The sequence below is a fragment of the Bombina bombina genome, chromosome 1 (genome assembly GCF_027579735.1).
Source record: "Bombina bombina isolate aBomBom1 chromosome 1, aBomBom1.pri, whole genome shotgun sequence".
Taxonomy (NCBI): domain Eukaryota; kingdom Metazoa; phylum Chordata; class Amphibia; order Anura; family Bombinatoridae; genus Bombina; species Bombina bombina.
In genome coordinates this window covers 1,080,893,931-1,080,920,663 of record NC_069499.1, presented here as the reverse complement: position 1 = coordinate 1,080,920,663, position 26,733 = coordinate 1,080,893,931, and the positions used below count along the sequence as shown (strand labels likewise).

The window sequence follows — 26,733 nt, the reverse complement described above, 5'->3', positions numbered from 1 at the left end:
GCCACAGTCCAGGTGTTAGTACCCTTGAAACAACTTTTCCATCACTATTGTGGCCAGAAAGAGTCCCTTTGGGTTTTAAAATTCGCCTGCCTATTGAAGTCAATGGCGGTTCGCCCCGGTTCGCCCGTTCGCGAACAGTTGCGGAAGTTCGCGTTCGCCAACTGAAAATTTTAAGTTCGCGACATTACTAATGATAAATTATAATCTCTGATTGTTGCTGTCTCCTAAATCTTTAGTATTTTTTCTTTAAGTATTCTTATAGATATAATATTTCTCCTCAATGCCATTAGCCACAACAAATGTAAATATTACAGACAGGTAACAAAAAAAGTCAGGACACTGTTGATCTTCTAAAGTTAGCTTTGGGTGTATAAACATTTAAAAAATATGAAAGTCAGATTGCTCTTTCTAAATTCATATATTTATTTTAACATTGACTACTCTTAATTGCAGATAATCTTTAGAAACATAACAAAATTCAAATATACAGATAATTATTCTGGGGGTTGGGGGGATCAGCATTCAGTGAGGTACATATTTGTGTTACCACTTCTCTATACGTGATATTCCATACTCAGCTAATCAGTAGACATAAGCGTTTTAAGACGAATTTAGTTTTCGCCCGAATTTTGGCCGAATTGGAGATTCAAATGCATCCGGATTTCCGAATCGGCACCATAACTAAAATCCTGAAAAATTCCAAAAAATGAATAAATCAGTTTCCGAATTTTCGGATCCATTCTTTATTCATATTCGGAATTTTTCATTGTTCTAATCTAAACCGCAGTTCCCCGACATCGCCGACACTAAGTAAATCACAAAATAAATCTATTAACCCCTAAACTGCCGTTCCCCAACATCACCAACACTAACTAAACCTATTAACCCCTAAACCGCCGTTCCAAACATTGCCAAAACTAACTTAACCTATTAACCCCTAAACTGCAGTTCCCCGACATCGCCGACACTAACTAAACCTATTAAAACCTAAACCACAGTTCCCAAACATCGCCAACACTAACTACACCTATTAACCCCTAAACTGCCATTCCCAAACATCACCGACACTAACTAAACCTATTAACCCCTAAACCGCAGTTCCCCAGCATCACCGACACTGACTAAACCTATTAATTCCTTAACCGCAGTTCTCAAACATCGCCAACACTAACTAGAACACAAAATAAACCTATTAACCCCTAAACCACTGTACACCCACATTGCTAACACTAACTAAACACTAAATAAACCTATTAACCCCTAAATTGCCGCACTCCACATCGCCAACACTAACTTAACCTATTACCTAAACCACCAGCCCCCACATCGCATCAACCTATATTAAAATATATTAACCCCTAAACCTAACACCCCCTAACTTTAACATAATTAAAATAGACCTAAATTAAAGTTACAATTATTAACTAACTACCTATTTAAAAATATATACAAACATACCTGTGAAGTAAAAATAAAACCTAAGCTAACTACAATATAACTATTTAGTAACTACCTAGTTAAAATAAATACAAACTTACCCGTGAAACAAAAATAAAACCTAAGCTTACACTAAAACCTTACATTACAAAAATAAAAAACCTAACATTGCAAAAAAAATTAAAGCTACAATTACAAAAAATAATAAACACTACAATTACAAAAAATAAAAAAACTACCATTACAAAAAAGAAAAAAAAATATCCAAAATAATAAAAATTATTCTTATTCTAATGAGTTTTAAAGCTCTTTTTCGGCCCATTAAAAGCCCTAAGCTAATAAAAAACACCCCCCAAAAAAACCCTAACCCCAAAATCGGTGCTCACAGTTGCTGAAGTCCGGCGAAAGATCTTCATCCCATTGGTGAAGTATCTTCATCCAGGCGGCTCCATCTTCATCCATTGCGGGACCGGCATCTTCTTCATCCCTGCAGAGGCGGAGCGGTTGATGTGCGGAGGTCCAACGTGGAGGTCCTCTTTATGTGATCGCTGCACACTGAGGATTCAATGCAAGGTACCCCTTTTATTTTGGGGTACCATTGCATTCCTATTGGCTGAAATATTAAAATTAGCCAATAGGAATTAGAGCTGCTTAAATCCTATTGGCTGATTTGAACAGCCAATAGGATTTAAGTAGCTCTCATTCCTATTGGCCAATTAAAACTTGCCAAAACAATTTTTTTTTTTAAACTTAACTAAACTAATTTGCCAAAACAAAATTATTTATTCAACTAATGAAAACTAAACAATTTTTTTAACGTCGCACATGTCTACTAATCAGGTTTATTCAGATTCCATACTGTGTCTGGCACATTACGGCACTGCTAAACCGGATCATTTATTGGTGTACTTTACCTTTTGATGTTCTTTATGATTTATTTTAGTTGGTAAAGTGATCATGCAATACTTTATGTAACATTTCACTATAACACTTTATCTGTCACCTTTACTGTTATTATAATATACAATCTCTATATTATTAACCTTTTCTAAATCTTGGCAAAACCTGGAGTACCACTATTGATCTAAGGGGTGCGTGTGGCACCATTTAATAAACTAGGTTTTAGACAACCAGATCACTTTATACTTTCACAACCCAGTTACCTCAGATAAAAACCCTATTTGGGGTTTGGGCAAATTTTGTTGTTTGTTTTATACAGTATTTGAGTTGTGTGAAAATGACAAGATGAGGGAAAGTCCATTTAGTTTTATTGTAAATCACACTTTCCCACTTGCTGGTCGATGTAGTTTATTATTATAAACCATTAGCGTGGGCAATGCTTTTTGCTTATCTGATCCCTTGATAGGAAATGATGGGAAAAAAGCTTTTAAACTTAGCTATTGAACAGGAAGTCACACTTGTGTGTGCAAGTAAATGTGCAAACCATCAAAGCATTTACAGTCTCAAGTAAACTATCAAAATGCATCACATTTTACTATGTTAGACTCACATTTAATTACATTACTGCTCCACTTCTGCAGTTTCACTTACTCAGCATGTTGGATTAACACTTTAACACCCACAGAGTAATGAACAAGTTCTCTAAACACTGATTGAGCCTTCCCTTCTATTACTTTGCACACAAAAAAGAATTATGTGATGTTTTAGGCTGCCAAAATCCCCCAAATCCTCTGTTTACCAGAAGTTACTTAAAGGGACATGTACCTTAACATTTTTCTTTCATGATTCAGATAAAGAATACAATTTTAAACAGCATTCCAATTTACTTCTGTTATCTAATTTACTTCATTCTTCAGATATCCTTTGTTGAAGAAATTACAATGCACATGGGTGAGCCAATCCCTCAAGGCATCTATGCGCATCCACAATCGACAGCTACTGAGCCTATTTAGCTATGCTTTTCAACAAAGGATATCAAGAATATGAAGCAACTTAGATAATAGAAGTACATTTGAAAGTTGTTTAAAACCCCATGCTCTTTCTAAAGCATGAAAGACAAACAATGAGTTTCCTATCCCTTTAAAGGCACATGGAACCCCATTTTATTTCTTTCAACGTTCAGATAGAGAAAATAATTTTAAACAACTTTCCAATGCTTTTATCCAATTTACTGCATTTTCTTTGTATCCTTTAACTCCTGATTTGTTATGCAGAGTACTATCAGTAGCACTGTCCCTGTGTGTATATGCAGGTTTCTGACATGTTTGCAGGCATAAACAAAAAATAGCATTCACATAACCCTCTCAGACGTCCCCCTGCACCTTCCTGCTGTGTTTTCTTCAGTAATATTAAAGGGACAGTAAACACCTTTGAGATTGTAATATTACATATTTGATGATGTGTATTAAAGAACTTTTCAAAAAAACTTTTATTATTGGTTTTGCTACTTTTTCCTGTAATTCAAGCAACATTTCTGTCCCTTTCAGGCTTCAGCAGAGATCATAAAATAAGAACAACAAAACAATAGAATACTTGTTAACATAATGATAGTGGTTAAACTTTTATTACTTAGTAATTACTGTGGATTGGCTCCTCTAAATAAGGCAAGCTTGGCTGTTGAAAAACAATTGTAGCAACTCACCCAGTATGTTAGTTTATTGCAATTCTGGAGAAAACGATTGTAATTACAGGCAGTTTACGATCCCCTTTAAATGGTACATTGTAGGCATAAGCAAAGAAAGACCATTTCTAAGGAATTCCATTACCTTCTCCTCCTCTGAGTATAAAATCATTCACTTTGAGTTACTATGTTTTATGATTGCAATCGGTACCCTTTGTGCTTATTCCATTTCATGTGTAATTTAAGTATTTTTGACATATAAGATGCAGTTGCATATTAGCACACCAAAACTTTAAAAAGAGATTTTTATTTTTGCAGATACTTATTATAAATTGTCCATTCACAAATGTTAAACTGTACGTGGAAAATTAAGTGAGACTGGTGCATTGGCAGTTGAAAAATATTCAGTTTCTCAGACAAACATTCTCTGGCGACAGTTTATTATTGATACATATCAATATATATCAATATGTACACTATATATAATATTTTGTGTTACCTGTGTGAACAATTAGTATTAGGGTTAGCCTGTAAGTTTTCTGCCTGTAAATTTTACATTTTTATGTATAATAGTTATGCATAACATAACACCTACCCACCTGGACAAATTCATTGAATACTCAGGGGTGAAACAAATTCACTTGCTCGGGGAGGTCAAGCTTAAAAAGATCTCATATCATTGGACCACACACCATGTACAGGGACATGTGATCTAATGTAATTTTATTGAAACTATAACTATAATCTTATTAACATTATATATATTTTTTTTTTACTCTTTATCTGCCTCCACTCTCTAAAAAAAAATATAAAGTTACATAAGACACATCATTTCTCCACTATAGCACTGAGAGTTAGCAGGTCACTATTGACCTTACACTTTCATTTTGACTACAATATCTTGATGTGAAGGACCCATCCTATTCATATATTCAGACATTTTACATCAGCACATTTACCCAGATGAGTACAGTAATAATAGGAGAACAATATTTACTGGCAAAAAGGGTGAAAAGAAAACTAATATCAGTATTACAGGAACATAATGTAGCTTTTCTTCTAAGCATTGTTCATCACTTTGGGATACCTGCTACTTAAGCTTTTCCTTGCCTAAGAACCAGTTATTCAGTATAATGTACCCATACAGAACAGTCTGCACTTAGCCACTAATACCTTACACCATTATTGAATAGCTAATTATTTCCTGAACTGAACTGCTGTCATTTTCTGGCTGCAGAAAGTAGTTAGTGGTTTTAACCAGGACCCAGACAGATTTCAGGTGATTTGTACAGCTGCAAATATTTGTGTTATGAGCTGAAATTAGGTCAGAAATACACTACAATATTTCTAAAAAGACCACAAAAAACAGCTATTTTTTTTACGGTTTTACACTTTTGCTTACATTTGTTCTGTTAAAAAAAATATATAGATATGTTTTTTACTTCTTTATTTTAAAGTATATCATTTATGTCAGCACTGCAGAGACAATTCACTCTACCATGTATGTTAAATAAATAATATTTGAAAATGACTATATTCACAATTGAAATATAGAGTATGCTGGAAGTGTCCAAAACTTTCTGCTCCAACCACCAAAATAATGTAAATAGTATAAAACATCTGCAAATTGGAGAATGATTGCAGGAAATACATATATAAAACTAATATCATTTGATTTCCAACATTTAATATATATTTCTTTCTATATTTACGAATATACTTAATTCACACATGATTCCTCTTTAACAGTACAGCTCACTGGGTTTGTCAAAATAAGTAATTAAGGACAATGGTAATGTAGTCATTTTTAGCCTGGATGTAATCTCAGGTCATGCATGGTTGGCCTAGCCAATGCTATACTGTGATTTATAGGAGAATAACCTAAGGAACAATACTGAAATAATATAGATACACACATATTTGCACCCATACAAACCCAGCCTCCTAATTTTGCTGTAGGAATCAGAGAACAATAATAAAAAATAAATACATGTGAATATAATTTACTAGATTCCATTATTTCACTCACAAAACCTGATGTGCTTTTAAAGATTACAAAACTTTTTTAGTGGCATGTGTCAGTTAGAAAACAATTGTTGGAAATGTGACTTAAAGTGAAGCACAATTTTGACGAATAAGTGCCCGTTTTTTAATAATCCTATTAAAAACAAGGGCACTTTAATTCATCAAAATGGACATTTCAAGCGTTTTCTTCAAAAACGTACCTTTTAATCCTGAAAGCTGCTCCATCGATTCCCCCAGCCCTCTTCGCGGGTCCAAAATGACGAATCTGGCTTTCTCCAATCACGGCGTTCCCCATAGGGGATCAAGGCCTGAGGGAACGCTGTGATTGGATGAAGTTGTATTTGTCATTTTGGACCCATGAAGAGGGCTAGTGACGGGCGGAGGAAGCACTGCAGTGGCTCTCAGGATTAAAAGGTAATTTTTTGAAGAAAATGCTTGAAATGTCAATTTTGATGAATTAAAGTGCCCTTGTTTTTAATAGGATTATTAAAAACCTGCACTAATTCGTCAAAATTGACCTTCACTTTAGAAGGATATGAAACCCAATTTTTTTCTTTCATGATTCAGATAGAGCATATGATTTTAAACAACATTCTAATTTACTTAAATTAGCGAATTTGCTTCATTCCTTTGGTATTCTTTGTTAAAGGAGTAGCATTGCACTACAGGAAGCTAGCTGAACAAATTGGGTGAACCAATGACAAGAGGTATATATGTGCAGCCACCAATCAGCAGCTAGCACCCATTAATGCATTGCTGCTTCTGAGCCTACCTAGGTATTTTTTTCAACAAAAGATAACTTTAAAAATGTTTTCCACTGGCAGCATACGCTGTATATTAAAAGCTAACTAGAAATAATCACTTGAATATTTCTATGTAAAAAAAGGAAGATTTTTTTTTACCTCAAAATTCCCGCAGAAGCCACATCTAATTGTAAAGGGACTTTAAGCAGCCAATCAGGATGCTAGTGCCCGGAGTTGCATAGGGAAGGGCATTTAGTATGTGAAGGCAAAGTCAAGTTATTTCTCTCCTTAGTTTAAAGGGATAGAAAGGTCAAAAATGAAATGTGCATAGGTGAATTTTAATTTGAAATAGAAGCATTTTTTAAATATAATTCAACTAGCAAACATACTTCTAATAAACGTTATTACTGTTTTTCTTTGTCATACGCACATATCATTTGAGGGCCCAAACACCACAACTTCTCAGAGGGTCAGCAGCAACTTGTAGGACAAACATTATGCCTTCAGAAGCAATACACACCACTGCCAGCTCTCTGAGCACGCATAGAGGCCTATTTATCAAAGGTCTGTCGGACGTGATCCGACAGTGCGGATGAGGTCCGACAGACTTCGCTGAATGCGGAGAGCAGTACGCTGTCCGTATTCAGCATTGCACCAGCAGCTCTTGTGAGCTGCTGGTGCAACGCCGCCCCCTGCAGATTCGCAGCCAATCGGCCGCTCGATTGGGTTGAATTGTGGCGATCTCTGTCCGTCTGCTCAGAGCAGGTGGACAGGGTTATGGAGCAGCGGTCCTTTCGGAGCTTGATAAATGGGCCTCATTGTGTTTGCATAATGGTGCACGGGCCCTCACAGGATATGTGCATATGCTGCTGAAAAACAGTAATAATTTTACTAGAATAATTTTTGCTAATGGAAATATATTGCAAAAATGCTTCTATTTCAAATTGAAATGCACCTATGCAAATTTAAATTTTGACATTTCTATCCCTTTAAGGAAGATTACTATGAAATCTTGCAAGATTTTTGTGAAATCCCACAACATCACAATAAAGTGTGAACTCATCACTGAGTAAAAAGAGTAGATCTGGATCGCATAGCACTTACTCTGGTTAGCTGAAGACATTTTAAGTTAAAGGGCTCCATTTATCAAGTAGCGGATGCTGCTTCTGAGGCCCCTGCTCCTCTCTTCCACCTAAAAGGTGTCGGACTGAAATCATCTGATACAATTGGGATGACTGACAGTCCCTGCTAGCGGCCAATTGGCCTCCAGTTAGCAGAGGGCTGTATTGCACAAGCATTTCTGGTGAAATGCTTGTGCAATGATAAATGCAGCCGTGTCCAGCGGACATGATTCTCTATAACGAATCATGTCCGCTCGACATTAGATAAAATTGTGCCCAAAATATCTTCCTTTTTTTTTACATAGAGATGTGCAAGAGATATTTTCTTGTCATCTTTTTAATAGTTATGTTGCATCACTTCCAAGTCATTTAGCATATGGATATTATGTTCCTTTAAGTGGTGCTGTCTGTGTATTCTACCAGAACCACTACATACAGACTACCTTTTCTCAGCCACTAAATGTTCTACACATGTACAAAATACTTAGTGCTCATGTTAATGAGTTAAGTGTTAGTAGATAATGTATTCTTTCAGTTTATAAGCGAATCCAATGTGACTGGTAAGTGTTTTTGCGTTTGTATCGAACATTGGCGGCTGTGAAACTAAGTATGCAGCAGTCCTGTTACAATACAGGCGGTGCCTTCAGTAGGCTTATACTGTATCTAAAAACACACGACAAGCATGGCAGCCAGGATCTTTTTGGATTTTAATTCCAAATCAATGCAGCTCCATGATATCTCGGGCAATTTATTTTTTTGTACAGAGACACATTACTATTTGTTTACCAGCGTTCTTCCTTTATTGGCATTGGTTACAATTAAGACAATGTAGAATTAGTTGTATATCCACTGAAATATACTAATGGCATAATAATGTTCTTTATGATATTGCAAAGGCTGTGTGGTACAATGGTTTAATCTGCTAATTTACTAGTATGTTTGTTTCACTTTTAGCCAGATTAAAGTTGTAATTATAATTGTCACTTTCGGTGTGATACACAGCAACCATAAGTTGTAGTTTTCATTTTTTTTTACTCAAAATTGGTTTTTGCAAATCTTTTTCAGAGCTGATAGATACAAACCTTAGCTGGATACAAAACATAATATGAGACAGAGTGACAGTGATCTATGATTCAAGAAATCAAAGTAAAAGGTAACGCATTTTAACCTTTTTCCAGTAGTGTGTTTTTCTGACTTTTTTCTTCTTTTTAATGTAATATCTTTGGCCTTCTTTTTTGTCTGTCATTTCCACAAAAGATACTATAAAAATAAACATATTTTCTTTTAGCTGTTTTTTTGTGTCAATACTTATAATAGTCATTGAAATACTGCTTAAATGCTTGACTAGCATGCCTTAATTTGCATGCTACCCAGAATCCCTAGCATGATGATATGGTGATCAGTTTTAGGCCTGGGTGATTGATGTGAATGTGCTTGTGCTTTTTTCATTTAATGTATTCTCCGCTTTACAGTTTTTCAACATTTTGAAACAGAATTATACTTACATCACTGTTTAGAAACTCTACTTTTAGAAAAAAATAATATATCTCCTGGCATGACTTAGAAAATTGGGTGTAGATGTAGTTTTTCCAAACTTGTACTGAAAACATACATTGTGTGGAAAAATGCTAAGTATTGTTTGCTTGTTAGGAACATTTTAAACCATTTTACAGGTAAAAGATGGGAATATTTAACTAAAGACATAGATAAAAGAATAAAGAAAAATGAATTCATGTGGTAGCAGTATTGGCTTTCTAATAGAGACAGGTTGGCACACTCCAATCTCTCGTTGTCAGTTGCTTTGGAATCCATTCACTGTAGCAATCATATTTCTTCATTCTGACTCCTTAGCATAACATAGAAACCAGAAAGTTTATAGAGACTGGAGAGGTCTGTTAGTGAATCTACGTTTTTGAAGGTAAGACATCTATTATACAAGGGAAGATTATATCTCTCTTGTAATTGATAGCATTTGTAATCGATTTTTCTGCTCAGTTTAAGGTTATTCATCTAATTAGCAGTAATTAGTCAGTAAGCTTTGATATTGTGATCACTTTCTAGTTTGATAGGATGGAACAGAGTACATTGCTGTTAGCTATAATTATAAGGGAGAAACTAAGCTATTTACACTATCAACAGCCCACAAACTGCCTGCACACACCCACTACCCCTCCCACTAACCACCCATGATTCCACCCCTCCCAACACCGCTCCACCCACAATGGTGACAAAACCTCATCAACCTCCTATGTCCCTGATACTGATACCCAGCCATACATCTTGGGAGATATGCCAGCACCTCCCTGAAGAACATCAATACTACATTACTACTCATACATATTAAGCTTTTAAAGGGACATTAAACACTAAACACATTTCATGTACCTCCCTCTAATTATGGGTGGCATTTTTTTGGAACTTAGATTACACTGCAGCTATCTTAAAGAGTTGCTTCACATGTGCAAACAGGTCAGCAATGCTTATAAAATGTACATAATGTTTATTGTCCCTTTAAGTAATATCTTAGCTTGTCAGCCTTTACAGATACAAACACACACACATACACATGCACACCTACAGACACACATACACACATGCCTGCTTTGTTTTGTACCTTTTTGCGGCTGTCCACCGCTTTTCTGGGCTGGCTCCATACTTTCCCTTATTCAGAGTGGGTCTGTTTCCCTCTTACCCAGCGGACGTTTCCTGCAGCAGCACCAGCTCTACTATACGACACATACACACATGCACACCTACACAGACACACACACACAGACACACACCTACAGACACACACACATGCACACCTACAGACACACACACACACCTACAGACACCCACACATACACACCTACAGACACACACACATGCACACCTACAGACACACACACACCTACAGACACCCATGCATACCTACAGACACACACACCTGCAGACACACACAAAAATTCACACATACACACCTACAGACACACACACACAGGCACCCACACATGCACACCTACAGACACACACTCACACCTACAGACACACACATACACGCACATACACAAAGACACACACACCTACAGACACACACGCTCACCTACAGACACGCACACCTACATACACACACACAGACACCCACACACACCCATACATACACACTTACAGACACACACACACATATACACAGACACACACACACCTACAGATACGCACACCTACAGACACGCACACCTACAGACACACACAGACACCAACACCTACAGACACACACGCACACCTACAGACACATACATACACACAGACACCCACAGACACACACACACATATACACAGACACACACACCTACAGACACACATAATAACCATACTATGATTCTCCAGTTTCTCATAACTATTTTCTCCAATGTAGACTGTAAATGGAGACACATACAAAGATTAAATATTTCCTTATATATTAATATCGGGTGACTTTGCTGCAATGTTTTCACTAGGATATTTCTGATCAGAATATAACAATCTAGATTTTGATTATATTTTAAAAAATATGTTGCAGAAGCGATAAACATAGCTTTACCAGTATTGCAAAAGTAAAATGCTGTATTCTGTCAGAATATTGTATTATTTCACTACTGCATCTCCTTCAAGAGAAATTGTATTAAGGCTCTTTTTCATTTTAAACATTTAACATCAAAATGTCTAGTTGTATCCCTCTTTATTTTGTAGTTATATGATTTACATTATTAATACAAAAATAAAATTCAACTGTAATTCATAATTGTATTTTAGTGTTGGTTCTTCCTACAGAAGTACACTTTATGGTATTATATTTTTATGTTTAAGAGTAGTGATGTATTTGACACAATGCACTTATGAATATGAGACTAGAATCTTCAAACATTTATGAGAAACTGTACCTCTTAGGTTATTTGACTTCATCATAAAAAATAGATATTATTGGCCTCATAATTTTAAAACATTAATGTGTACATTAAAAGCATACTATAGAGTTGAGAGAAATTGCTATTTTATTTAAATAATTTCCCAAAGTAAAATCTTGGCATTGCAATATATTCTACAGCAGTGCTTTCATAGACCCCATCATAAAGATTTTGCTGTGTTAGCAGAAGTTATTGAGAATATCTCCACCAAGACCACCCTTGTGGGATTTCTACCCAGATGTGTTTGAACATTTGTTAAGTTCCTGCTTAGCCAGAAACAACATTGCTGAAGTGCCAGGCTTTTCCCAAGGCCATACTTCCAGATAGCCTTGGCTAATGAAGTGGATACAGCAAATTGAACACTTATTAACCATTACTAATTACATCTTTCCCAACATATGAATTAGAGTCTTAAAGTTATACTGCCACTCTTTAGCAGACTTGATTTTTGCTTATTTGCAAGATATTCTAAAATAGTTCACTAGATCTTCTCTTGAAGTAGTGAAATGTGACCATGGAAATGCTGGCATCTGCATTTTTGCTTAAATCAGTTGCAATGGCAATGCCATTTATCATGCTGATGTGTGAAAATGACCATCAAGTTAAAGATGTCAGTGGCCACTTTGTATTAGGTACTCTGAGGATGGAAGGGGTTAAAACACATTGATCAGAAAACCTGAATTAAGTAAATATACTTAAAACAAAATAGTGCTAAGCAGAGAATTGAAATCCATTAAAGGGACATAATACTCATATGCTAAATCACTTGAAACTGATGCAGTATAACTGTAAAAAGCTGACAGGAAAATATCACCTGAGCATCTCTATGTAAAAAAAGAAGATATTTTACCTCACAATCTCCTCAGCTCAGCAGAGTAAGTTCTGTGTAAAAAGTTAAAGTCAGCTGCTCCCAGCTGCAGGTAAAAAAAAAAAAAAAAGGAAGAAATGAACAGCAGCCAATCAGCATCAGCAGTGCTGAGGTCATGAACTCTTACTGTGATCTCATGAGATTTGACTTAACTCTCATGAGATTTCATAGTAAGCTTCCTTTACCTGATTGGTGAAATAAGATGAGAGTTCACAAGGCTCATCCTTTCAGCAGTCCCAGGACAGACATACTAAAATGCTGCTTAGAAATCCTTTACAATGGGAGGTGGCTACTGAGGAACTTTTGAGGTAAAATATCTTTCTTTTTTAAATTGAGATGCTCAGGTGATATTTTCTAGTCAGCTTTTTACAGCTATACTGCATCACTTTCAAGTGTTTAAACATTTGGGTATTATGGCCATTTAATTAGAAGAAATCCACAACATTGCACATTACCAGTCTAATTTTAGATACTATTTTTACTTTTTATTTTAGATTTTACCCAGCAAATGATTTCAATTTTGTTCTATTAACAGATGTTTCATTTCCAAATATGTATTATTTAGGACATGCTTATTACTTTATTTAGTTTTCTCTGAATTGTATAGTATACAGTATACATAGTGGAATTAATCTTTTGGTGTTCAGATGCCTTTTAGGAAAACAAATAAAACAAGTAAATCTTTTGAGTAACTCTATAAATGTTTATCTTTAAAGTGACAAAAACATTTCTGTTTATGCATGTAAACAAAAAGAGAAACATATTGACAGTTTTTTCTTTAGTAATTAATTTTGTTTCACATAAAGAAATGGGTTCCTTACTCTGTAAGGAATTTTGTTTTTAATATCTGAGATTAAAATATATTCTGATTTCTAATAAAAAAAAAGGTGAGAAACTAAAAGGGACAGTCTACTAAAACATTAAAAAAATAAAAATAATTATAATTATTTTATTACCCATTCCCCAGTTTTGCATAACCAACACTGTTATATTAATATACTTTTTACCTTTGTGATTACCTTGCATCTAAGCCTCTGCAGAATGCCCTCTTATTTTAGTTCTTTTGACAGACTTGCATTTTAGCCAGTCAGTGCTGACTCTTAAATAACTCCACGGAGTGGGCACAATGTTATCTATATGTTACACATGAACTAGCGATGTCTAGCTGTGAAAAACTGTAAAAATGCCCTGAGATAAGAAACAGAAACATAGAATTTGACGGTAGATAAGAACCAAAAAGACCCATCAAGTCTACCCATATTACATGTTGCTTTTTTCTTAGGATAGCCTTATGCATGTCCCAGGCATTTATGAATTCCTTTACAGTCTTTGTGTTTACCACTTCAATTGGAAGTTTGTTCCAAGAATCCACCACCCCTTCTGTAAAATAATGCATCCTCACATTTCTCCTGAATTTACTACCCTCTAACTTAAGATTATGACCCCTGGTTTTGGCATTTGTTTTTGTGTGGAAAATGCTTTCAGCTTCCACTTTATTAAGTCCCTTCATATATTTAAAGGTTTCTATAATGTTACCTCTTTCCTGTCTTTCCTCTAAACTATACATATTTAGGTCATTGAGTCTTTCTTTGTACGTTTTATATTTTAGACCGTGTACTATTTTAGTAGCCCTCCTTTGGACAGTTTCAAGTTCATTTATATCTTTCTGAAGATGTGGTCTCCAGAATTGTACACAATATTCCAGATGTGGCCTAACTAACGATCTGTAAAGTGGCATAAGAACCTTGCTATTCCTGCTAATTATACCTCTCCCAATGCAACCAAGTATTCGACCTGCCTTACTGGCTGCACTGCTGCATTGTGTACCAAATTTTAAATCACCCCAAATTATTATTCCCAAGTCCCTTTCTTCTTTAGTTACAGTCAGTAATGTAAAGAGGTGGCCTTAATCGGTTTAGAAATCAGTTTGTGCCTACCTAGGTTTAGTTTTTAACAAAGAATACCAAGGGAACAAAACAAATTTGATGATAAAAAATACACTGGAAAGTTGTTTAAAATTGCATGCCCTTTCTGAATCATGAAAGTTTAATTTTAACTTGACTGTCCCTTTAATTATTTTTTATTTAATGAATATTTTTTTGAACAAGTGATAAATTAGTCAGCACATCAAAATTGAAGGTTTAAATTAACTTTGTATACATGTTTTAAGTATAAAAAGATCTCCTGTAAAGATTATTTGTACAACGAACTAATTTGTAAAAAAAATTCAGCTGACCCTGTAATGGACCCAAATACATATTGCCCATTTAGGGTCATAATGAATTGAAAAACCTATATGGAGTTATTTGTTGTTCATGCATTTTAATGGTAAGGAGCTTGACTTATTTAAAATGTCAAATGTTCAAGCAATTTTCTATCATAGCTCACAGTCAAATATTGAACCCTTTAGAAAACATGATTTTCAGATAGTGCATCTAAAAGGGTACCTGACTTATGTTGTCAATGGTATCAGGTTCCTGCAATCAATATTTTATTTATTATTTGCATTAGTAATCTCAAACATATTAAAAAAGAGTGTTACTTTCAAAATTTCCTTTAAAGGGACACTAAATGCTTCTTGCTTTTGTGTAAAATTTGCTCTTTATCCCACACTGTCTGAAGAAGCCAAAAAGTAAAATATGCAACCTAGGTTTTCAAAATGCTGCAAATTGCCTAAACCAACTGTATGATTTGCAAGATTTGCAGGATACAGATCATATTTTTTTGGCTGAGTGTTGAGGAAGTATAACTTTATACACAAAAGCAAAAAAGTGTTTAGTATCCTTCTAAAGAGTCATAATACACCTCCCAACATTTGTGTCTAGCTATATGGGACTCAGGAGGGGGCATTAATGTTTTGTTAGCAGGGCCATGTCGGGAGAGGACAAGGTAATGGGTGAATAGTGGGCAGGATCATGGGAATGTCTAGTGGTTGGTGGGGTGTCTGGGGATTCGTGGACATGTCTGATGTAATTCTGCAAATCAGGACATGCGCCTGCCTTAGAGGGAGATCAGGGCAGAGCTCAGAATTGGGACTGTCCCTCTCCAATAAGAACACCTGGGAGGTCTGATAATAGTGTAATAATAAAATGCTCCAAAGAATTCTTCATAAATTACACAGAACAGGTAATGGGACAATACAATATACAAGTGATTCTTAAACCAAACCCCCCATAACAGTACACAATGACATTTCCAGAGTTTAAATAATCAAAACCTGCCTATTGCTGTTCACAACAGCCCAACTGCATTGCTCTATATGTGTCTTTTATTACTATGTATGGAAAAAGCATAATATTATACATCTGTATTATAACTCTGGTATTTATATAAACATAAATATAGTCATGACACTGTGGTCTGAAAAAAATACAGCTTAGTAAAGCCAAAATGGACTCTCCCATAATTTGACTGATGAGCGGCATTGTGGAGGAGTAAATATAAGTTATCTGAATGTAGATTTCCTTTTTTTAGCACTGGTATCCATTGCAATCTGACAAAACTCTTTATAAATATTTTTTTTAAAAAACTTTTTTTTGGTTTGCACCTTAAATTATAACATGGCACACATGCAATTATTAAAGATTATTCCCAAAAAAAAACATAAGTGCAAATTTACTATAAAAATATAATTTCCAGTTTCAAGTACTTTGTAGAGAAGAGGCTCCTAGTGCATATAATAATCACTGCAACTTTAATCTAATAGATAAAATGAGATCTATAAAAACTATAAACTGTAGTGTGTCTAGTGTATGCAGAATTAAAAAAAAGACACCTTTGCTAGTTGGACATTAATACTTTTGTTGAGCTAAGATATATTATATAACAAACAAGTATGTGTATCAAGGGCAATGTTCTCACATCTTTTCTAACATACATGACAGCACCGTTTTGCATGAAAAGGTTAAAGAGACATAATACCCATAACTCATAACTTTTTATTAATTAATAATATAGAACATGCAATTTAAAAAAAATAAAAATTACTATTTTCAAATTTGTTCTTTTGGTATCCTTTGTTGTGGTATATGAATGCCCATCAGTTTTACAAGACAGCTTTTAACACAACTGCCATCTCATTCTTAAAATTGTATAAAATTGTCAAAAACATCCTTGGAATACTGCTGCCAGTGCTCTACACACATGCACATTCTTAAACCTATCTAGGTATGCCCTTTAACCAACGATAGCATGGGAACAATGTAAATCTGAAAATAGATGGAAATTGTATGCTCTGTGTAAATCATGAAGCACAATTTTCCATGTCCCTTTAGCAAATATATTTTTACATTTTGAATTGAAATTAGCAGAGTTTTCATAGTTATGCCATAGCTGTCCCAGGACCAGTTTAAGATATTGTGCTACCTGGGCATAAGAATCAAATGACTCCCCTCAAATTCTCTGTTAACTATAGTCCAAAGTATGGACTAAGCATGGTTCCTGTGGTCCTACCTGATTCAATTACATAATTAAAGCACATCCTTTTTCACCTATAATTGCCCTTTAATTACCTCATAATAAGATATGTGCTACTGCTTCTGAACCAGAAAGGCAGCAAACACCCTTAAAGGTACAGTGAATGTTCTAAAATCATGCATAATAAGTACAGTTTTGTAACCCTATGAGTGTCCACTCACCCTCAAGTCACCTCTCACTCAGTGGTACTTTTTTACTTTTGTCTGAGTGGGTAGTCTAGCCAATCAGATTACGTACCACCTGCCTCATTCAGTAATACACATACACTCCTCTAGCCCTGCGCTGACCTAAGGCTGACTAGCTGATGGGGACATAATACTTGTTTATTCAGCACAGTAGCATCAAATGTTCAATTAATTCAGTATCATTTTAAACCCTGAACTACAAATTAAATGCATTTTACACAAAGCATTACTGCAGTTTGAGGAGAACACTGGATCCGGTAATGACTTGCTAATATGATCTTTGTTATACAAATCTAATAATAATTAGACATAAAGAATACAACTACTCCAGATATTTATTTAAGCAACACAAGCTGTGGCTATTTAACAAAGTATATATATACACTTAAGGGCAAAAGGGTAATTTTTTTGGGACGCATTCTATTAGTAATGGTTCGATTCTGAAAATAGGAAAACATTTATGATAAAATGATTAATACGTTAGTCTAATAATTTTAGCAGCAATGTTAGTCTTTATTAATTCTCTGAATTCTGAAAAAGAAAAAAAAAGAGTCAGGTAGAGTTTAACATATTCAGATAGGATCTGAGATCACTAGTTCAGTACAAATACCCAGCCATGATAATTGTGTTTTTCTTAAAAAGGCTAATATTTTTGACCATATGAGCTCTATTCCCGACCTCTGTGTTAATTTACATTTCCTGTTGCTATAAGTGCTCCTAATGTTTTCTGTAAATTGCTAATACTACTGTACAGAATTCTATTTACCAGGGATTTTTGGATTAGACATGTCACTTATGACATTATTAGCATTAGTTTTACATGACAGAGGGATCTGAACTTGACAGGTATAATACTTTTATAATTCTCAGTTAATTGACATTAATGTCTTGTTTTCCATCATATTTTCTTTCATCTTTTACTCTCCTACTACACTAACTCCCTCTTAATACAATTTCTTCTAATTATTTTTCTCTTAACACCAGATTTCCTAACACCCTTTTAATGTATTTTTTATCTTATTCTATCTCTAAAATGTTCCTCCCGGAGCCTCTTTCAACGGGGTAGATTCCTTAAAGCTCATTTTTAAAACAACCTGATAACAGATGCACAAACGCTGTAATAAAAAAATATATTATGCTCTTTAGCTTGTTGAAAGGGACAGTAGAAATTCTAAAATCCTGCAATGTAATACGATCATTGATGCGCTACATAGTTTATTTTTACATTTCCATGCGAACTAGAAGGTAAGTAAAGCACAGTTTTTCACTCCCAGGGGTGCCCTGTGTACACTATTGCTGTAGTGCCTCTGACTATTTATAAAAAGGTTGTACGTGCTGGAGAGCGGCTTTGCCCATTATTGAATAGTCAGTGTTACTACAGTAGAGGAGAGTGAGTATTGAATGAGGCAGGTGGTATGGCATCTAATTGGATATACTACCCACTGAGTAAAAAAAAATAGAGGTGACTTGGGGGTGAGCACACACTCATAGGAGGGGGCAAAACTGTACTTGAACAAATGTAAATGTTGAATGATTTTAGAACAGAATCTGATTGGCTAGACTACCCACTGAGAAAAAGTTTAAAAAGTAGTACTGAGTGAGAGGTAACTTAGGGGTGAGTGGACACTCATAGGGTTGCAAGACTGTACTTATTATCAGAAAATAAAGGGTTTATAGTGTATAAAGCGCTGGACTTAAAACACTTTTTTGCCTCCCGAAATACTGTCCTCCTCCTGGACAGAGAAAATGTAAATAAAACAGAGAATGGTTTTCGGGGGCGCTCAGTAAGCTCAAAACGTTAGAGATATGGGTATGATCACATTAATAATGGGGACCTTAATAAGGGTGTTCTCAAATAATTATATATATATATATATATATATATATATATATATATATATATATAATTATATATATTTGGACTCTTTTCCTTTTTGGTAAAAAATTATTGAAGGATAAATCACTCTTTTTTATCTTTTATTGAAAAATACACCTTTATGTATTTATTCGTGAATGATCTACAGAAGAGCAAAAAATTCAAATGTATATATATATATTTGGACTCTTTTCCTTTTTGGAAAAAAATTATTGAAGGATAAATCACTCTTTTTTTATCTTTTATTGAAAAATACACCTTTATGTATTTATTCGTGTTTATTATAAATTTGCATAATGGTTGTTATGTTCTTTATTAGTTTTGAATATATGAAACATTAAATGTGAATTCTAAAGTTTATAAATTTTATCTGTACCCAAATAAATATAATGTCACATTGAAACACTTCCGGACACTCAGTTTAAAGCCTCTATATTTGTGATATGGTTAAACCAGGTACATTTTTGTTACTAATATATAGTGAAGAGAACTTGAAAATATCTGCCAATTTTATAAAAAAAACTTTTACTTATTAAAAAACATTACATAAAAATCATAAAATACAAAATTATACAATTAGCAGATTTTTCACTGAAATCTATTGTGACAAATTTGTTCCTTTAAAAACAAACAATTAAACTTTCTTCTAAGAAAACCTTTGATATGCGTAGATATTTAAAATAAATTACTAAGCTTATAACTTTATGCAAGTGTTTTCAATATACTTCTGCTTTAAGAAAATGGCTTCTGTGTTTTCTTACTGGACTGATAAGTAAAGGATGGTCTAACGTTACCACCTTTAATTAACCAAAAAAAATATTATTTTTAAAGAGAAAGCTGTATAGTCTCTTTTAGCAAATGGTAATTTTGTTGCAATGCCCCTTATTTTGACATATGTAACTTTGCGTGTTATTTTAGAAATGTAAAGTCTCTCCAAATGTAACGATTACACAAAAGTCTCTCCTAATGCATATTTCTCCTTGACAATAAACTTTAGTAGTGGCCAACTACTGAATGCTTAAGTTGCCTTTTAGAACTTGCCTTAGGGAGGTTTTTTTTAAAGGATCTTTATATGATTAGTACCTTTGGTAGACTTTGTAGTAATCCTGCCATGCAGGTAGTCTTACCCTTCCTTCAAGTAATCTTCCCTCAGGAGTTGATGTTTGTCGGTAACAGTCAGAATTATTCCAGGTGGATGTTTTCAGACTTGCGCAAGTCTCTTATCCCTTAGACCAAATTTTTCTTCCTGCTCTTTAGTACAGAGTGTACGCAGGGGAACAAGTGTCTTTACTTTTTGATTTCAGGTGTTTGTTTTTCACGGCAATCCTTTTCTTTCAGGAAAAAACCTTTAGCTGCTATGATTTTTTTCACAGCGTCAAACCACCTTGTATTGCTCCAAACACAGTTTTCTCCAAACACAGCTTCAACCGGTTTCACCCTAATTGCAGGCTTTCTCAAGAAGGAAAAGAGTCCAAATATATATAATTATATATATATATAATTATTTGAGAACACCCTTATTAAGGTCCCCATTATTAATGTGATCATACCCATATCTCTAACGTTTTGAGCTTACTGAGCGCCCCTGAAAACCATTCTCTGTTTTACTGTACTTATTATGTTGCATGGTGATAGAAGATTCACAGTACCTATAAGGGTGTTTGCTGCCTTTCTGGAATAGAAGGCAATCTCTATTTGTTGCCACAAAAGCAGTTGCACATACCCCTATCATTGTACCCAGCGCTACGGACTTTATATAGATGAAAAAATGTTCTAATTTATTAGACCATGCAATTTTCAGAGCAGTGACACTACAGTGCTATGTGTTTAATCTACTCAAAGTAGACTAGGGTCCTTTGGTACTTGGTAGGGCTACTAAGTGTTTAATCCTTTTACAGAGATTAAACACATAGAGGTGCAGGGTCGCATATGAATTAGAGCATGTCATTTTTCAACTGTAATAGTCCTTTAACCATATGTATTTGCAGATTTGAGTTAAAGGCAGTGCATTACTATTGTAAATTTGTAAATGTAAATAGTATTCACAGTAAATTTAATTTTTTAATAGTAACTCATTTCCTATTTATTTAAAAAATATATTTATAATCCCTGGTACATTTTTGTAGAATTTTAGAACTATTGAGGTTTATTCATGTTTGCAGTTCTCATGTGTAACTTTATACATATATATTTTACTCATCATCAGAACGCTCAAATCTAACAGAGGTGTATTATTAACATTAGGAATTTGTAAGATAATTAGGTTAATTTGTAACAGCAAAAGTAATTCTATATTTATATACAGACTTACTGTGTTATTTCTATATGAACTTTTAGCAAATAGTTACTAAATTAAAGGGACAGTAAAGGCAAACTTGAATGGATTGGATAGAGCATGACATTTTTAACAATTTTCCATTTTATCAATTTTGCTTAGTGATCTTGGTATCCTTTGTTAAATAGTAATTTTAAGTGAGCTCAGTGTGCATGTATCTATAGCCATCTGGCAGTAGTATTTACAACATCGTTTATAGCTATGTTATGCATACATGTAAACACTGCTGCCATAGACTGCTAAAGCAACGTGCACGCTCCTGAGTTCCTATCAGCCGACTTAGATTTAAACTTCAACAAAGGGTATCAAGAAAACAATGCAGATTTGATAATAGCAGTAAATTGGAAAGTTGTTTTAAGTTGCACACTGTATCTGAATCACGAAAGTTTAATTTTGACTATGTTGTCCCTTTAATGTTTTTTTTGTTTGTTTTTTTAACCAGAATTATAATGTGAGTTAAACTTTAAATATATGTAATTTGGTTCTCACTGAGAACAACTGATGACACATTCTGAAAAATGCATAGTGTCACTTAACGTTTTTACAAAGGAAGTAGCCCTTTTAGTTATTACACCCACTGCTTTTACCTTGCAGCTATTTTTAGTTTTTCAGAAAGTTTCCATTTAAATACTCCTCTCATTTCCTGGGTAGATAAATTAGGAAGTCATTGAAATTTACCTTTAAAACCCACCCACCAGACTATTTATAAACATGTAATTAACAAAAAACCCTTAAATGAAACCAGGAGTCAAAACATGATTTGCAAAACAAACAACTTTGTGTGGTCAGTCACGTTTTTTGTTCTTTCCATCAATAATGCACCAGAGGATATATTATATAACTGGTCAGAAAAGGTTCCCACTACAGAGTTGTTTTCTGCTTCACCAAAATAAATGCATGGTACTAAACATGTGAGCTGTTTACCATTAGAGTGTTTGACCTTACAGCAGAGAAGGGCAATACATTAGTTACAGTATCTGCATTTCTTCGGACTGACACATTATTATGGTGTAAAGAGAGTTGTGAGCTCATTGCTATTTTTAAAAGAGACAAAAAAAAGGAAAAATTTATTAGGGAAAATATATGAACATATTTGTGTTAAAAAGGAAGATATTGTACTTCTAAATTTCCCCAGTAACCATTTAAAGGGCCACTAAAGTCAAAATTAAAAACAACTTTCCAATTCACTTTAATTATCTAAATGTGCAGTCTTTTATATGCACCCTTTGTGAGGCACCAGCTCCTTCTGAGCTTGTGTAAGATTCACAGAATTTACTTATATGTATTTTGTGATTGGCTGATGGCTGTCACGTGACGTAATAGGAAGGAAAATAAAACTGACATTTTGTCAGAAAAAAATCTAAAAAACTAAATGCTTTTGCATCGTCTTTTTATTGTGCATTTATTAATTGTGATATTCTACTGTGTATAGTGTTCCTTTAAATATCTAATCCAAATGCTTGTCTTGGGACTAGGGTCTGCATCAGGCAAAGTCACTTTCTTTTCCTCTTCAGTTCATCTTAGCTTAAAATAAATAAAAAAAACATTTTTTTTTTTCGTTCTCACGGTTTGTATTAGGAATAAAAGAAAGTTTTATGTTGAGTAATATGTCCCCTTTACTTAAAGGGATAGAAAGGTTAAAATTTAAATGTGCAAGGGTGCATTTCAATTTTAAATAGAAGCGTTTTTGCAATATACTTCCATCAGCAAAAATGCTTTGTTGCTGTTATGCAGTGGCATACACACATATGTTGTAAGGGCCTGTGCACCAGCATTAAACACCACACCTTGTCAGGGAGTCTGCACTGGCTTGCATGACACAAATTAAGACTTCACAGCCAGCTCTCTGAGTTTAAATACTGCTGCACAGCATATGTAATAACTTTTAATAGAGGAATTGTGCTAATGGAAACATACCACAAAAATGCAAGGTGTTGCTCCTGCACAATATATATTGTGCATACATATATATAATTTTTATTATTTTCTTATCACATAAAGCCATTCTTCTCTTGCTGCATGTTTGTGTAACTGTGGGCTGATCTCTGCAAGTGAAATTACTTGTTATATAATTGGTACTTGTGTGTGGAATTAAAAGGTTTATTGACAGTTAATCTAAGAGAAAGCGTGTCTAGAGATAAAAATAGAGGAATACAAAATTGTTGTCTTAGAATTTAGACCTACAGTATATCTGATAATGGAGTTAGCAATATCCCAAGTATAGTCTTTAACCCCTTAATGACCACAGCACTTTTCCATTTTCTGTCCGTTTGGGACCAAGGCTATTTTTACATTTCTGCAGTGTTTGTGTTTAGCTGTAATTGTCCTCTTACTCATTTACTGTACCCACACATATTATATACCGTTTTTCTTGCCACTAAATGGACTTTCTAAATATACCATTATTTTCATCATATCTTATAATTTACTATAAAAAATTTTATAAAATATGAGGAAAAATTGAAGAACACACTTTTTCTAACTTTGACCCCCAAAATCTGTTACACATCTACAACCAAAAAACACCCATGCTAAATAGTTTCTATAATTTGTCCTGAGTTTAGAAATACCCAATGTTTACATGTTCTTTGCTTTTTTTGCAAGTTATAGGGCCATAAATACAAGTAGCACTTTGCTATTTCCAAACCACTTTTTTCCAAAATTAGCGCTAGTTACATTAGAACACTAATATCTCTCAGGAATCCCTGAATATCCCTTGACATGTATATATTTTTTTTTAGTAGACATCCCAAAGTATTGATCTAGGCCAATTTTGGTATATTTCATGCCACTATTTCACCGCCAAATGCAATCAAATACAAAAAATCGTTCACTTTTTCATAAATTTTTTCACAAACTTTCGGTTTCTCACTGAAATTATTTACAAACAACTTGTGCAATTATGGCATAAATTGTTGTAAATTCTTCTCTGGGATCCCCTTTGTTCAGAAATAGCAGACATATATGGCTTTGGCGTTGCTTTTTGGTAATTAGAAGGCCGCTAAATGCCACTGCGCACCACAAGTGTATTATGCCCAGCAGTTAAGGGGTTAATTAGGGAGCTTTTAGGGAGCTTGTAGGGTTAATTTTAGCTTTAGTGTAGTATAGTAGACAACCCCAAGTATTGATCTAGGCACATTTTAGTATATTTTATGCCACCATTTCACCGCCAAATGCGATCAAATTAAAAAAAACTTAAAATTTTTCACAATTTTCGGTTTCTCACTGAAATCATTTACAAACAGCTTGTGCAATTATGGCACAAATGGTTGTAAATCCTTCTCTGGGATCCCCTTTGTTCAGAAATAGCAGCCATATATGGCTTTGGCATTGCTTTCTGGTAATTAGAAGGCCGCTAAATCCTGCTGCGCCTCACACGTGTATTATGGCTAGCAGTGAAGGGGTTAATTAGGGAGTTTGTAGGGAGCTTGCAGGGTTAATTTTAGCTTTAGTGTAGAGATCAGCCTCCCACCTGACACATCCCACCCCCTGATCCCTCCCAAACAGCTCCCTTCCCTCCCCCACCCCACAATTGTCCCCGCCATCTTAAGTACTGGCAGAAAGTCTGCCAGTACTAAAATAAAAGGGTTTTAAAAAAAAATAATATTTTTTTTTAGCATATTTACATATGCTACTGTGTAGGATCCCCCCTTAGACCCCAACCTCCCTGATCCCCCCAAAACCGCTCTCTAACCCCCCCTCTGCCTTATTGGGGGCCATCTTGGGTACTGGCAGCTGTCTGCCAGTACCCAGTTTGCAAAAAAAAAGTGCTATTTTTTTTTTTTTTCTGTAGTGTAGCTTCCCCCACACACAGACAAACCCCCACCACCACCCGTGCGCGCCCCCGGCCATCCCCGCCCACGATCCCGCCCCCCTCCACATCACCAGGGCCATCGATGGCCGCCACCCGCCTCCCGGTCCGGCTCCCACCCACCAACGCAGTGAGCCACCGATCTCCGGTGCAGAGAGGGCCACAGAGTGGCTCTCTCTGCACCGGATGGCTTACAAAGGTTATTGCAGGATGCCTCCATATCGAGGCATCACTGCAATAACCGGAAAGCAGCTGGAAGCGAGCAGGATCGCTTCCAGCTGCTTTCCACACCGAGGACGTGCAGGGTACGTCCTCAGGCGTTAACTGCCTTTTTTTTGAGGACGTACCCTGCACGTCCTCGGTCGTTAAGGGGTTAAAAAGACATGAAACTCCATTTTTTTCTCTTTCACGATTCAGATATAGCATACAATTTTAATACATTTTCCCATTTACTGTTATCAAATGTGCTTCATTCTCATGGCATTCTTTGTTGAAGGGGCAGACATGTACTAAAGGAAGCTAGCTGAACACATCAGTTGAGTCAATGAACAGAGGCATGTATGTACAGAAACCAATCAGCAGATAGCTCCCAGTAGTGCATTGCTGCTCCTCAGCCTAGCTAGGTATGCTTTTCAACAGAAGATATCAAGAGAAAGAAGCAAATTAAATAATAAAAGGTAAATTAAAAAGTTGTTTAAAATTACATGCTCTATCTAAATCATAAAAGAAAAATTTGGGTTTCATGTCCCTTTAACTTTGACATTTTCAGTTGGTGCATTAACCAAATACAGGTTATTCCCAAGGATCTTCATTTTGGTTTAGTGTGTGTATTGCAGAATATTCAAAATGTTTGTACACTTAGAAATCCTCTCTTTTTATAGATTTACCATCTTTGAAAAATATTCTATTGTATCTACTCATTTGCTTATCTGATTATACCACGTGAAGTGCCATCATAGAAGCAAATCTACAATGTACAAGCTGATTTCTATCTTTTCATTTGCATTTGAACCTTAGTGGAATAATTTTATTAACAGTATTTGTTTTCCATTATTTTAGAAAGTGATTATTTATGAGAACATTATACAGTATCTGTGTGTACTATTACTATTTTGTGTTACAATATATTTGTTTAAAAGTGCAGTAATTATTACTCAAATACTCAAACTACAAATCAATAGTTGTCAGATCATATAGTGTCAGTATAAATGATGGGCATGAAAATAATGTATTGGTGATTTTCACTGCACATTTGTTGTTTAAATCCATGCACAAAATATTTTTCCAAATTTAGGATATTTCAGTCTGTGCTCTGTTATATTTCTAAATAAATAGAAATTTGCCATCAA

At 34.8% G+C, this 26,733-nt stretch overlaps 1 protein-coding gene across 5 annotated transcripts in view; it reads left to right on the top strand.

Annotated features, from left to right (window-relative positions):
* The window catches only part of NFATC2 (nuclear factor of activated T cells 2), a 273,373-nt gene that overhangs the window by 235,384 nt on the left and 11,256 nt on the right, over window positions 1–26,733 (top strand). Inside the window, exon 10 of one of the 5 annotated variants that reach the window (XM_053693551.1) lies at window positions 8,973–9,060. The exons of the other annotated variants lie outside the window; for them this stretch is intronic. Coding sequence (XP_053549526.1) covers window positions 8,973–9,016 — 44 coding nt within the window. The 3' untranslated portion in view covers window positions 9,017–9,060. The remainder of the gene's footprint in view (window positions 1–8,972; window positions 9,061–26,733) is intronic. 5 annotated transcript variants of the gene reach the window in all.